Raw genomic sequence first — 15,183 nt, forward strand, 5'->3', positions numbered from 1 at the left:
TAACAACTAGCTATTTCGTATACTTCAAGTGTGGAGTTATCCAGGAAATAATAACTTTATCTTTGAGGCTATTGGCACATGATTAAATTACCTCTTCCTGTAAGTCAGTTACAGTACATTTTTATTCCAGAGGCTAATTACAGTGTGTTTAAGCCTCTATGACTATCAGCTTTTCCCAAAAAATAGCATTGTAAAAATCAGCACATTAGTAGCATAATCATACCATTTTCTAAAATATGATTAGTTGTAATTGTAAAGCTATGGTGATGAGTACAAAAGTACCTTCAGGATAGAGAAGTTAAAATGAATAACCAAAATTGTAGTTTTAGTGTTCAAATTGTAATTTTCAAAAGAAATGGCATGCTAGATCATGAATTTGGTTTTAGCGACTGAGTCACTGATACTTCCTTTTATTGCTTATTAAATGAGGATTTTAACAATCCCATTTTAATTATAGGGTCATCTTCAAAATCAAATACAAGGCATATGTGAGAGCTATTAACTAGGCTGAGTGTTTTCTAAATTCACAGTTTGATGAAAATGATGGCATTAATTCTAGTTCATTCAACTGTAAAACATAGGGCATGTAACACTCTTGATTGTTATGTGACTCTGTGCCCACTTGTTTTATAAATATTTTGTAGTGCTGTATTTCTATTCTGAAATGGAATCTGTAGATAATATAAGCAAAATAGTCACATTATTTTAACTTTATCTTATTTGTAGGATATAAATGGAAAGGGAATTATAATGCTTGTTTGATTATACTACTATATAAGATATAGCCAGCATCTACACATAGAATCATTGAGACAGTGGTGTAACAAATACAGACTGATTATGTTTTGGTGCCTAAAACCATAAAAAGTGTTGCCATTAGCAAAGACACTGCCCATAGTGATAAGCAAGTCATATTAAGTTTTCACACAAAGCACTTGTACTATTTTTCCTTGGTTAACACAGTTAAATTAACGTGTATTTAAAATAGAGGTGTTTATATAAAACAGTATTAGTTTCAGATAATTATAGACAGCTTTTATATTCTTACAAATCCTAGGATATGGACAACTTGTTATGCATAACTGTTGCAAGTCTAACCTCCTGGAACTTGCTCACTGAAGACTAGTTAAACCTCTCTCAGTTTTCAATTAAAAAATACCCCTATAAATGTCCAAAGTGATCCCTGGTAGAAGTACACCTCGATTTGGGGCCATTGGACAAAATGACCTTCAGATTTATTTTTAGATTTAACATTCTATAAAACTAACCTGTCAGTATTTCTTGTCTTAGATTAAATTCAAGAAAAAAAAATGTCTGTATTCTACTTCTCATTGACAGGGAATCATCACTTTATGTTCTTATTACAGTTTCATCTTCCTATAAGTTATCAGTATACCAAGTTTATACTGCTTTTTTCAAGTATATCATAAGTATCAGGAACATATATGAGAGCTGGTCTTAAGTGTTCTGTAGTATTTTTAGGCTAAAAGTAGAATTTTGAAATCTTAACCCCTTGAAATCTCAAGGGGAATACACTTAGATGGGTATCAAAAAATAAATGTACAACACAGAGTCTGATATTTTTTAATTTTATACTTTTATGGGTTTTTAATGTAGGTATGGTAAGTTCCTCAATTTATTAAAAGATGGTGCAGAAAATGATCTTGCCTTGGTTTTAAAGCACTGTGAGAGATTCCTGAAACAGCAGCAAGCTCCTGTAAAATCTTCTCTTCATATCCTTTTCTAGTGAATTCACAATAGTTGAACTTTCTTCATATACTTTTTATGTTATTTGATGGACTACCTTAATACATTTATGGTAAAATAATTCTTTAAGCTATACTAGTGACTCATATGATATATCTGTATTTGAAACATTCATTTTATTATACTGAATCGTAATCATTATATTCAGGCACACTCATTGAATCTTAAACTGAATAGTCATTAGGATGCATTTTCAGAGTCATTTAAAAACATTTTTAAAATAGGTTTCTTAGATACAGAATGAGAAAGGTTGCTGCTTTTTTGTAACTATATCCATTTATTGCTTCATTTGAATTTGTGATTGTTCAGAAATGGAGTTTGACTTGAAGAAAAATATACAAACTATTTGCATTACTGAATTATAGAAATCTATAGATTACATTTTAATAGGATATTCTATTTGGTTATGCTAGTCATTGTGCGGATAACTACAGACAGGATGATACTCTGTGTGTGTGTGTGTGTGTGTGTGTGTGTGTGTGTGTGTGTGTGTGTGTGTGTTGCTGGGGATTGAACCCAGGGTTTTGTGCATAATAGGCAAGCACTCAACCAACTAAACAATGTCCCCAGCCCAAGGGTGATACTCTTCAAGAAGAACAAGTGAATTTTCACAAAGCCATTTATTTTACCTCCAAGCAGATGATATACTGAAATAGTAATTATGCAAGTGATTAATAAATTAATTTTATTTAAATAGCCTATAAATGAGTACTGCATATCATTAGCATCTCTTTCCTAATAGAGATCCAGGAAATGAATATTTATGTCGTCGTAAATTTCATCTTGTGAGATATTGCAATAGTTCCTTAACTATGTTCTCTAGTCTGCCTGCAAGGCAATTATGCTGGCCATGATTGGTTTGTATCTTCTCTGTTCATGATAATGTTGGGGGATAAAGAGAAAACATTACAATTTCTTCAGCAGTTCTCCAAGCTTCTGACCTCTGCTTTCCTTTGGTTGCCAAGACTACATATTTCTGTAAGACTTTAATTTTCATTTGTATTGTTTTGTTTGTTTATGCTTTGTGGTACTGAGAATTGAACCCAGGGTCTTAAGCATGCTAGGCAAGTGTTGTACTACTGAGCTACATTCTCAGCCCTTTTTAAATTTTTTATTTTGAGACAGAGTCTTGCTAAGTTGCCCAGGCTGGTTGCCAAGTTTCCCAGGCTGGTTGCCAACTTGCCATCTTCCTGCCTCAGCCTCCATAGTAGTTAGAATTATAGTCATGTGCCTCTGTTCCTGAGCTCTTTTACTAAGGGCTGCCCTATTTTTAAAGGACAGTTTGATATTTTAAGAAACATCATATTTTAAAGTACTGGAATGTTTTATTTGTAAAGGGCTCTTATAATTTATATTCATTTTCCTACTTGAATGCTTTGACTGATTGAAGATAAAGATTTGATATGTTCTCAAATATTTGATGTTTTATCTAATGGTAAATGAATGAAAGCAATGATAATAGATGCACTTTCATGGAATAGAAAAAAGATAATAAAATATATGTTTAAATCAAATAATATTTAGTTATTATAAACTTATTGTTTAATAAATTATATTACTCATATTCTAGATACCAGAAAAGTATTGAATGGATATTTTTATTTAAAGGCTCATGATAGTTAAATTACAGTATGAGAAAATAATTTATTATGTAGATATTACAAATACTTTATAGAGGTAAAGAACCATTTTATGTACATTTTGGAAATCCATACTGAGTTTTTATTGAAGTACTGTAGTATGTTTTGAAAGAATTTACTATTCTTATGAGGACTCAGATTACTGTAAAGTCTTTTCCTTAGTTAATTTACTACTGCTTCTGTTTATTTCATTTATTTATTTAATATTGTGATGATGTGCACCTGGGGGATGCTGCCTACTACATCAGCTAAACTAAGGCTTCCCTAATCTTTTCCATGACATGTTTATGAACAAGGAAATCACTTGGCAGCCAAGGTTAATAAGCTAAGGGCTATGTGGAGTTAAATGAAAATATTTATTTTTTATTACATACATATATAAACATCTACATATACATATTTCTGTGTAATCTAAATAATTCCCAAAACCTTTTCTTATATGTAACTTTAAATCTTATTCATATTTGAAAATTATATTTTTCTAGAGAAGAGGACAAAGATTCATATTTTCTAGAATTACTGGACCGAAATTTTGGAAAAATATTCAAACTTTTCTATTTATCCTTCACGTGATTATGAATTAACTACAATGAGCCAGTTTATTGTGTTTATAAAGAATGACCCATCCGCTGCCCTTAGATTCCCAAGGATGGATGACTGGATTGGATCAGTGTGTGTTGGATTGAAGAATTTTAGCTCTAATAGGATCTTTTTATTTAACTTCCATAGCAACATAGGAAGTAGATATTTCTTAATGTGTCAGGAAAACATGACTTATTAGAACTAGATATACTGGAATTAAAAACTGATTTTTGTGTTTCATTTTTAAGTATATGTCTTTCATTATTAATCACTAAACTTGTTTTATTAACTCTTTACTTCATATTATGTTACTTTCTAGTATCTTCTAAGCTACTGTTTTACTGATAAGTTTTTGAGGTTTTATTTTAGTATTTTATATTATTATTTTATTTTATTTACATGATATATAAAATGCTGTTTCCTGTTGGTGCTGTGTTTAGTCCTATATTCTGAATAATAGAAGTTACTATTCAGGATATTGTGAACAAACAAAATACATAAAATTTTGAAATTATAGGTAAGTAATTTATAATTTAATGACTCAGAAAATTCGAGGTTATATTTATATGACTTAGAGCTGTCATTTTTTTATCTGATTTTATGAACACCATTTATTATAAATTGAGATGGTAATTAATAGACCAACTAATAAATTTTTATTATGAGTTCTCTGATATTTGCAGTTATTAGTATCTTTACTTGTCATTCAGTTGATACTGAATTCAGCTGCTCTATGCGAGGTTTGATGTTAGGAGCTGTGTTGGTTATCAAAACGTGACATAATTTCTTCTGAGAACAACTTATAAGGATAGAAGAACTCTTGCCTTATCTTTGGGAATCCATTACATATAATGACTTGTTTTCTTTGAGAATGTAATTAATGTCTGTTTTCTATCTCCTAATGGATCTGCTCTGAAGTTATTTCCATTGCAACATAGAAAAGATACTGTATATGAATAATTTTCTATGTATAAAATTTTGTACTACTATTGTATATGCATTCAGGAAATTATTTAAGTGCACATTGAAAATTTATAAAGATGTACATTGATTTTTGCTTTTGTATTTTATTAGATTTATTCATTCTACATATAGTCATTAGCAAAACACATTGTGGATTTCAAGACTAAATCAACTGATATTTTTACTCAGTCCATATTTTTTTAACTACTCAAGAAAGTTTACCTTTGTCCTAGACTTCTGTATTAATAGGTCAATTGAATGTGCTATTTATTTATTTATTCATTTTTTATATGTGTGGTATATCCTAGAGAACCTATCCTAAGAATATTTAATTTTTATATATACAGCATATATTTCTACAAATATATATTTATGAAATATAAAATAATTCATCATGATTTATGATGATAAATGACACAATAGGAAAACCACTAATAAGTCAACTTGGTGACTTCAGAAACTTTAGTATATAATTCCAACCAAATCCTAAAAGCACCTTACCAATAAAGTTAGGGAAAAAAAAAACCCTCCATACTTTTAACTATTATATAACATATGAATTTGATTTGTTTTAATTTAAAATGTTAGATTTCATTTATCAAAACTATTTATAAGCAAGAGTTGTCCATTAAGGGTAAGAAAATAAAATATGTTTTTGACATTCTCTTAATGTAAAGTCTTCAAATCGAATTTGAGTATCCAACTTTTTATTCATTTAATTTGTTGTCTGGGTAGATTTAATTGACACCAAATTATATCTTCAAGTTTAATACTCTTTGCTAAATTATTATTGTGAGTAGATGTTGGATTTATAATAACAGTAAATAAAACATTATTGATTGTTTACAATGATGAATTATATCTAAGAACTAAATTAAAAAATAACCAACTTTAAGAAGATATTGATGAAAAATGCACATTCTAAAAATGTGTCTGTGTATGTTAATATGCATATGTAACATATAAGTATACACATAATTATAAAATGAAAGTTGTTTTCAAAATGGTTACCCAAGAACTTTGGATACACTTTGCATTCTCCTGAGAGGTGAACTTATTATAATGAGTTCCAAATTTGGGTTATTATTAATTCAAGCCCAGCTTTGGATTACTATCAACTACTAAAAGGGTACGTCTATTGGACATCCCAAGAGCTGACTACAACTTTTTTGTATAAAATCATTGGACAAAAGCCAAAAGTTTTAAACATACCAAAATACACTTCTTATTAGCATGTATTTTATTACAATTTACTCCCACATATGTTCACTTATTATTTCAACACCCATCCTCATTTTTCCACAAGGATTAAAGTTACCAAAGTTACAAAGTTTTAATTTTATTCCTGAATCTTAGAAAGGTATATAACCCTGCCTTTATTGAGATTTATTCTTTCTGAATGTTTAAAATTCTGACTTTTTAACTCACACTATTAAAATCACTGAAATAACTTGTTATATCACCACATAAATTTTGAAAGCAATTCATGCAAAAGAAAAAGATTTACTTAAGTGTATATTTGAATATCTTAAATTATTTATATTCTCAATTTCTCTTTTTATGCAGAAGTATCTACCTATTGACACCATAGAATCTGGCATCCATCCAATATATTTTTGCAGCACTCACTATGTTGAAATGTTACTGAAGGCTGAGGTACCCCTGGTGTGTTCAGCTTTTCACATGTCTGGTTTTGCACCATCACAGGTAATCCATAAACATGTCTTCAACTTCAAACATTAGTGTCTTTAAAGAAAATTCCATTCTCTTCAAATGTAGAAAATACATTTAACAAAAATATATATTTAAATCTCTTAACTATTTTCCTTCCCATGCTTATTATAGGTTTGCTTTATAGTACATTCCTAGCAGTCACAGATTTTGAGTTTAGTTTCTGCTTCAGGGCATAGACTTTCTGAAAGTCTGATGACATGAAGGCTTTTTAAAAGTGGTGATAATGCTTTCTTAACAGCAATAATAAGGGTTATATAAGGATTAACTGAGGTAGAAGAGGTCAAGGATTCTTATCAACATGGAGTGTCTGGTGTGTGAGATACTGTGTCTTATCTAACAAGAAAGCCCAGCTGATTAACCTGTGTTTCAGCCTTTGTTCCTGACTTGGGATCTGGGAAAGTTTCATGTTTTTTCTAGTGCTAATGCAGTGTGGTATTACCTATGTGGGCTCCCTCCTGTGTGTAGCTAGCTAGTAGTTCATTGGGGAGGTGTTGATTGTTTTTTCTTTCCCTGTGTTGTAGAGGTGTTGTTTTTTCCACTATGTTGTAGTTAGTCTTAAATTAATATTTTAGAGCTTAAAGCTTTCTCTCTCTCTCTCTCTCTCTCTCTCTCCCTCTCCCTCTCTCTCTCTCTCTCCCTCTCCCTCTCCCTCCCCCTCCCCCTCCCCCTCCCTCTCCCCCTCCCTCTCCCTCTCCCTCTCCCCCTCCCTCTCCCCCTCCCTCCCTCTTCTCCTCTCCCTCTCCTTCCCTCCCCCGCCCCCGCCCCCCCCTCCCTGCCTTCCTCCCCCCCTCCTTTTATGGTTTGTTTTCAGTTAAGTCTTTACATTAAGACTGGGGTTATAGGGCAGGGGCAGAGCATTTTCCTAACTTGTGTGAGGCCATAGATTTGATCACTATCACCACAAGAGAGAGGAAAATTTAGGTCAGAGTTCTATAAGGTAAGAATACTCAATCAAAAGATATGAGCACTTTTAAGGCCTTTGACTCAAATGATCAAATTGCTTTAGATTTTATTCTTAACAGAAATGCAGAGAGTATCTAGTTTTTAGGATTAGGTGTTTGGCTTTTAAAAAACTAATCACTAATGGAATAGTGAATTTTTTTCTTTTTAAAAATTTCTTTGAATATTAGCACATTGATTATATGCCCATAGTTTTGCTAACTAGTTGAATGTTCTTATAATTATTATCCACCTTTCTTAATGTATTCCTTATTGATTTTACATATTCTTTAAAAGTAGTATGTACTAACCAAATCTCATCAATTCCTAAATTATGTATATTAGCCTTATATGAAGTTTTAATGTTAAGAAATTATAAGCTTATCATTTATTTCCTACCTGTCTCACAAAAAGTTAATTTAGCTATTTCTCCTTATTGACTTCTTCACAAAAACTTTAAAATGATTTTGCCTAGTCCAAATTGAGAATTTGAATCAAGAAGAGATTGAGACTTCTAGTGTTAAATTTTAAATTACTTTGAAAAAAATTATGTCCTTGCTATAGTCAGTTTTTCTATACAGGAACATGGCAAGTTTTTCCATTTATTTGCTTTATTTTGTATTTTCCTAAAGTTATAGTTTTTTCTATATAGGATGGTTCATTTTCATTTCAGATATTGCTAGTTAGTGTAGTTTGAATATATTTCAGTTGTATTTTCTCTCTGGTTATTATGAATAATTGATAAAATCATTGTTATTAAGTTATAGTATTGTAGATATCTTAATTTTCTTTTTTTCTGCAATGTGGAATAAAAATGTATTTTATTTCTGTTTCATTTTTATCAAATTATCTAGTTCTTCTAAAGTAATTTAGAATAACAATTGCTTAATGTTTTAGACTAAATTATTGAGAAATCATCAAGCATTACACTATTAAGAAGTAACTAATTATGGAAGATAATTATTCTATATCATTCTTCTGAAGAATCCTAGCAGTCTTGGTTTGTAAAGCATTAAACTTTGTTTTTTCCTTCAGTCAAGTTTGAAAGTTGACTTGTATCAATTTTGTTTACAGTTAAGATTATTTCAATCTTGAGCTTATTGGACTCATTTAATATGTGTCATGTTGATAGATTTCTTAATAGTAAGTTGTCTTTTTATTTCCTTAGTTTCTACTAGAAATCTTTTAATTAGACAGTAGTTCTTCTGGATAGTATATGTTCTTTCAAAAATCCCTGGTATCATTTATTACATTTACTTCTATGAGATTATTTTCCTTGTTTTAAATCTCCTGATGTCCATAAGAAATTTAAATATAGCATGGAGTTGCCTGTCATGAAAAAGAATGATTTTTCTTGGGTAATTTTAGCCAGGACACTTCTAGGCACTTTATGTTACAAAAATGTTAATTCTAGTTGAAAGAAGTTACTTAAATGTTTACTAGAAATTCAGTAATTCATTCTTTCAGTTCTCCTAAAAATCTAAGCTTGGAGCAATATGTTCCTAAGACTTACTTTTTTGCTATTCTAGTTTTGACTTATACAATTGTATATTGTCTAATACCTTCAATTATTTATGAGTCCTTAACATATATTCTTTAACTTGAAAATGGATCACCAAAGACTGTTGGCCAAATTTATAATTGCTCAGGCCCTGCTATGTCAATTTTGTGATTAAAAGAAAAATATTCTGTTAATTCGATGATTTTTTTAATTTTTAAATTTGTTTTAATTAGTTATACATGACAGTAGAATGCATTTATGCACTTTAATGTATCATATATAGATGGGATATAATTTCTCAATTTTTTGATTGTACATGTTACAGAATCATATTGGTCATGTAGTCACATATATACAGTAATAATGTCTGTTTCATTTTACTATCTTTCCTCTCCCCACATACCTTTTCCTCTCCTCCTATCACTTCCCTCTACCTAATCTAAGGTAATGCTATTCTTCCTAGTGCCCTCCACCACCACCATATTGTGAATTAGCATCTGCATATTAGAGAAAATATTCAGACTTTGCTTTTGTGGAATTGGCTTATTTCACTTAGCATGATATTCTCCAATTCCAACCATTTAATGACAATTGCCATAATTTTCACTCTTCTTTAAACCCGAGTAATATTCCATTGAGTATATACACCACATTTTCTTTATCCATTAATCTATTGAGGGACATCTAGGTTGGTTCCATAGTCTGGCTATCGTGAATTGAGCTGCTATAAACATTGATGTGGCTGTGTCACTATAGTATGCTGATTTTTAAGTCCTTTGGGTATAAATCAAGGAATGGGATAGCTAGGTCAAATGGTGGTTCCATTCTCAGTTTTCTGAGGAATCTCCATATTGCTTTCCATAGTGGTTGCACCAGTTTTCAGTCCCACCAACAAGGTATGAGTGTACCTTTTTCACCACATCCTCGCCAACATTTATTATTGCCTGTATTCTTGATTGCTTTTCTGACAGGAGTGAGATGAAATCTTAGAGTATTTTTGATTTACATTTCTCTAATTGCTAGAGATGTTGAACACTTTTTTATATAAATGTTGTCATTTTGATATATCTATCAATTTGAAACTGCATATAAATATATTCATGTAAAAATGACTCCTGAGCAGCCATATTATTTTTTTTCTTAATGTTAAAGTGCCTTTTTAATGGTTCCCTTCTTGGACTAATTATTCTGCCTTAAGAAATACATATCATAGCTTTGTTGATATTATTTGCCGCTTTATTGCTAATTGTAAAATATGAAAACTAAACTAACATAACTAAATAGGTATGTGTGATTAATTATAGATATAAATTTTATTTATCAAAGTTTATTCATTTTGATCTTATTAGGAGCAATGCTTTTTGAAGTTGTATATTTTCAGACACTAGAGGATTTATTGATCAGTGAAGGATTTGTGGGAAAGTTACTAAATGAAATCTACAGATCTCAAGAGTAAAAGTAATAAGCTGAACTGGAATAGAAAAAAATTAAATAGTTATAAGTGCATATATGTTTATTAAAGTCTCTTTCAAGAGCAGCTATGATTAGAAAGAAAATACAAATCTGAAACTATATTCTCTTTTTAAATGAGTAACAAAGAAATCACATTCTAATTATCTTTTTGAACAACTTTATTCTTTGTTTAAAAACTTTTCTTAATGTATTTTGTTCACTCTCCTGGCTTAAACAGGTACTACATATCTTTAATGATTCATCTCTCTCAATTCCTTGGATTCACCATCCTATATGTCATTGATTATAATACTTTACTTATCAGCTAATATAGATAACCCCTGGAATTATCTGTGGAATAATAGTTTAGGAAAACCTACTTGGTTTTTCTCATTTCTGTTCTCCTGCACCCCCAACGTAAAGCAGATTACAGAAAACTGTTTCATGTTTTGTGACACACTGCTTTTCTAATGTGTAGATACAAAGCAGATGTACAACAGATGTACAACAGAAATATTGCCTCATGTTTGTAATGACAAATTGTCATTTAAAAAGTGTTTTCCATTTGTATTTAAATGTTTTTAACCTTCATTATATGAGAGATGGAGAAATGCAGGATCAGTGAAATTAGTAGACTTACTGAAGTCACTCAGATAAAAAATTTCACTTAAAACCACTTTGATTCTACAGTTTTCTTCTGTACTAGTTCTTTCTATGTAGAGAGCCAATAAAATAAATTTGAAAGAGCTGTTAAAAATAGTGCCTTTGAATCATAAAACTTGATCATTTAGAAATCATACCTATTCTGCCTTCCTTGGGTATCTGTAAGTAATTATTTTAATTAACTTTTTAAACTTTAACATTCTTATGAAAGTCTTTGAAGGTTTTTTAAAATCTAGATATAAGTAAGAATAATTTAGTTCAGATAAAATAATTGTGTGATCTCAGTGTTGCATCTTAATGTACTTTAACATAAGCTTAACTGCAGGCGAAGAGCAAAATTTTGGAAGGCTGTGGTTAAACTTAATGCTTATTGTGCAAGTGATTTTATTTCTTTATGAAGCTAGATGTGTTTTGTTGTGTGTATGTGTGAGGGAGAGAGAGAGAGTGTGTGTGTGTGTCTGTGGTGCTCAGGATTGAACCCAGGGCTTTTTTATGCACTCAAGCCAAGCACTCTGCCACTGAGCTATATCCCCAGCCCAAGGCTAAATGTCTTAAAAAATGTTGTAGAGTATAATTAGTTCACAAAGAACTGTGTTTTGCGATTTAAAACAAGTTAAATTTGTTTTACTTCATACACACACACACACACACACACACACACACAGAAGACTATGGTATTCCATAACAAAAGTACATTTGTACAAATGTACCTTTGTCCAAGCACTTAAAAAACACCAAGCACTAGTACAATTTTTAAGTGAACAAACGACAGGAATTCCTGCTCTTATAGAGGTTACAATTAAAGGAGAGACATAACATTTTAAACATATGACCTTCCCATCACTTGGAAGAAATTACATCTGCTATTGTTATTATATTTGCAAGATACTTCAACATTATTAAATCTTAATAGCAGAATTACAAATTATTATTCCTGTGGAAGAATGCTGACCTATGTATCACAGTTTATAGATTTTCAAGTAAACAATTTCTCTATTTTTATATTAAAGATAATCTACAAATCAGCTGACAGACTAGAATTCTAATACAAAAAAGAAATAGTACGTGTCTAATAGATTGATGTACTTTTCAATTTATTATTATGGATGTTTTCAAATTTGTATAAGGAGGAGAAAATACTACACAAACTAGACCTACCACAGATTCAAAATTTTAGTTGGTTGATCCTTAAATCCATTTTCCTCTATAAGTTCTCCCTTCATCCTTCTCCTTAAAAATTTTTAAAAATTTTTACCTGTATTCACATTATACCTAACTGAAAATCTTGGTTTTAAATAGCATCATGGTAATTTTTCATTTTTATTTCACACAAGACAAAAATACCATTCTCAGATTAATTACAGTAATACTACCATGAATACTATTTCTTTGTCATTAGGTAACCTCACTAAGAAGGTACAAATTTCTGTTTTAAAGAAAATATCAAGTGTACCATCAATTGGGTACTGTTTGGTTCATTAGACTCAGTTTGACTTGATACTCTAAGAGATTGAATTTATTTAGTTAGTTGCAGAATTAATTATTTAAATAAAATGGTTCTAAAATAAAAACATAAAACAGATATATTCCCTGATCTCCAGTCATTCCTTTTTCATTAGCAATCAGTAAAACAAACAAACAAACAAAAATAAAACATGGTATGTTCCTTTATTCTTTAATATAAACACTTGATATCTGTGAGTGTGTATGTATGTATTTGTATTCCTACCCTTTCTCTTATATAAGTGATAACAAAGTGGTAACCACTTTGTTAGACTTTCATTCACACTAAACAAACAAAAAAACCTCACAATTTATAAATCCAAGCCCCCATTCATGATCATTTGCATTATTTTTTATCTTTTGATACTATGAACTGAATAGTACTCTAAAAACATGTTTCTACACACACACACACACACACACACACACACATATATATATATATATATATATATATATATATATATATATGTTGAAATTTTTTCCAGTGTTTCTAAGATGGATTTCTACAAATGAGATTGCTGTATTAAAGGGTAAATGCACATATAATTTTATTAGAAACTGTCACATTCCCTTTTCTAAGTCTCAAAATGTACTATTATATTCTTGAAATCAATCAGTGTTTTCTTATGTTCACTAAAAAATATTATTACCAATGGTTTACAAAATACCTTATGAAGAAAGAAATACCCACACACCCTTTTTACATTGTGCTTTTAGTTTCAGTTCTTCACTTTTCCCTGAATTTCCCATGTAATAGAGAAGACATATTTTAATTTAATCAAAGAAAAATTCATTGTATAGAAAACAATGCTTCAATGTATATAACCTCTAGAAAATTAAAACTGAATTAGAAAACTATATGTAATAAAGAACTGATAACAGATTCTTTTAACTAGTATGGATGGTGGACAGAAGTTGTAAATCCCTCATTTTTATACTTGCGAGTTTGTCCTGAAACTGACAATAGAATGGGAACTCCTTTCTCTGGATGTGGGGATCATTTATATTTATTTTCACTCTTCGGTTATTTCTCTTCATTCATCCATTAAACTAATTTTCATTAATACAGCATAGTCCTGTATTGGCATGAATTGCTGTAGCAAAAAACAGAATTTCTACAGTAGTGCTTTAAAGGAATTAGAAGTGGTGCTTCTTGTCAAAGAAATCACTAATAGCTTCAGATTGCCTAGTCAGGTGGGAGCATGAGCTATTTCCTTCTCAGTCCAGAACAGCTATATTACATGGATTTTTGGTGGGTGATAGAGGCTTGGAAATATATGCCAAATACATTTTTGTTGTTTAATCCAGTAGTTTGTGGTTCTTTGTTATATCAGACCTAACAAATATGCCAAATTTCAACAAATATTGAAATTTCTGAGAAGAATCTTGTTAATATCAAATCAACAGTGAAGTTGGGGCCAAAGATAATTTTATATTTCCTGCCTGTTGACAAATATTGGGTATTTGAAGATATATTTTAATTCAATATTAAGAGACTCTATGAAGTTGTTTTGGAGCATAATAGAAGAGGAACATTATAGATTCACAGAAAAATCATATATCTGAGAACAGAATTATACTTAAAATGATAAGGAAAACCTTTAGTTTGCCATATAGTTGGCTTTTTCAGTAATAAAAAGGAATTATGAATAAGAAATCAGAAGATATGCTCATAATGACTGAAATTAAAAGATTAATAGTTGATATGAGTAATAATGTATGGAAAATAAAAAATCAGTAATGCCTTATGGTATAGGTTGAATTGTGGTTCACATGTTGAAGTCCTAATCACCAGTAGGATGTGACTGTTTTGAAGATGGGGTACTCAAAGAAGTAATTAAATTAAAATTATCTCATTAGGGTGGGCCCTAATCCAGTATGACTCATGTCCTTAATAAGAGATTTTGACAAAGATATGTCAAAGAAAAGACCTTGGGAAGACACAGGGAGCAGATGCCATCAAGAAGTCAAGAGGACAAGGCTCAGAAGAAGCTAACCCTACCTACAGCTTGACCTGAGACTTCTTTAGAATAATGAGAAAATATGTTTCTTTTGTTGTTTAATCCAGTAGTTTGTGTTTCTTTGTTATATTGAACCTAACAAACAAATACCATTTTAATCAAATACCATTTAATACCAGTTAAAAGCAGAATTAACATGCTAAAAAGTTGAATCAAGGAAATAACTTTGAGAACTTATTCAAGTTTTTTTTGTTTGTTTGTTTTTGTTTTTGTTTTTTTAATGCGGTCCTGGGAATTGAACCCTGGAATGCTCTACCACTAATTTGTACCCCCAGACCTTTATTTAAAATTTTATTTTGAGGTAGGATCTTGCTAAATTGCCCAGGCAGGCCTCAAACTTTCAGTCCTCCAGCCTCAGCTTTTGGAATAGCTGGAATCACAGGTGTATGCTAGCACACCTGGCCATAAATGTATT

General features: G+C 30.5%; 1 protein-coding gene across 7 annotated transcripts in view; it reads left to right on the top strand.

The window, feature by feature from the left end:
• The window catches only part of Tbc1d32 (TBC1 domain family member 32), a 191,059-nt gene that overhangs the window by 153,723 nt on the left and 22,153 nt on the right, over positions 1-15,183 (top strand). For all 7 annotated transcript variants that reach the window (XM_078019309.1, XM_078019310.1, XM_078019311.1 and 4 more), the window contains 3 exons: positions 1,618-1,733; positions 2,591-2,745; positions 6,519-6,659. In XM_078019309.1, coding sequence (XP_077875435.1) covers positions 1,618-1,733; positions 2,591-2,745; positions 6,519-6,659 — 412 coding nt within the window. The remainder of the gene's footprint in view (positions 1-1,617; positions 1,734-2,590; positions 2,746-6,518; positions 6,660-15,183) is intronic.

This window comes from Ictidomys tridecemlineatus, chromosome 8 (assembly GCF_052094955.1).
Source record: "Ictidomys tridecemlineatus isolate mIctTri1 chromosome 8, mIctTri1.hap1, whole genome shotgun sequence".
NCBI lineage: Eukaryota > Metazoa > Chordata > Mammalia > Rodentia > Sciuridae > Ictidomys > Ictidomys tridecemlineatus.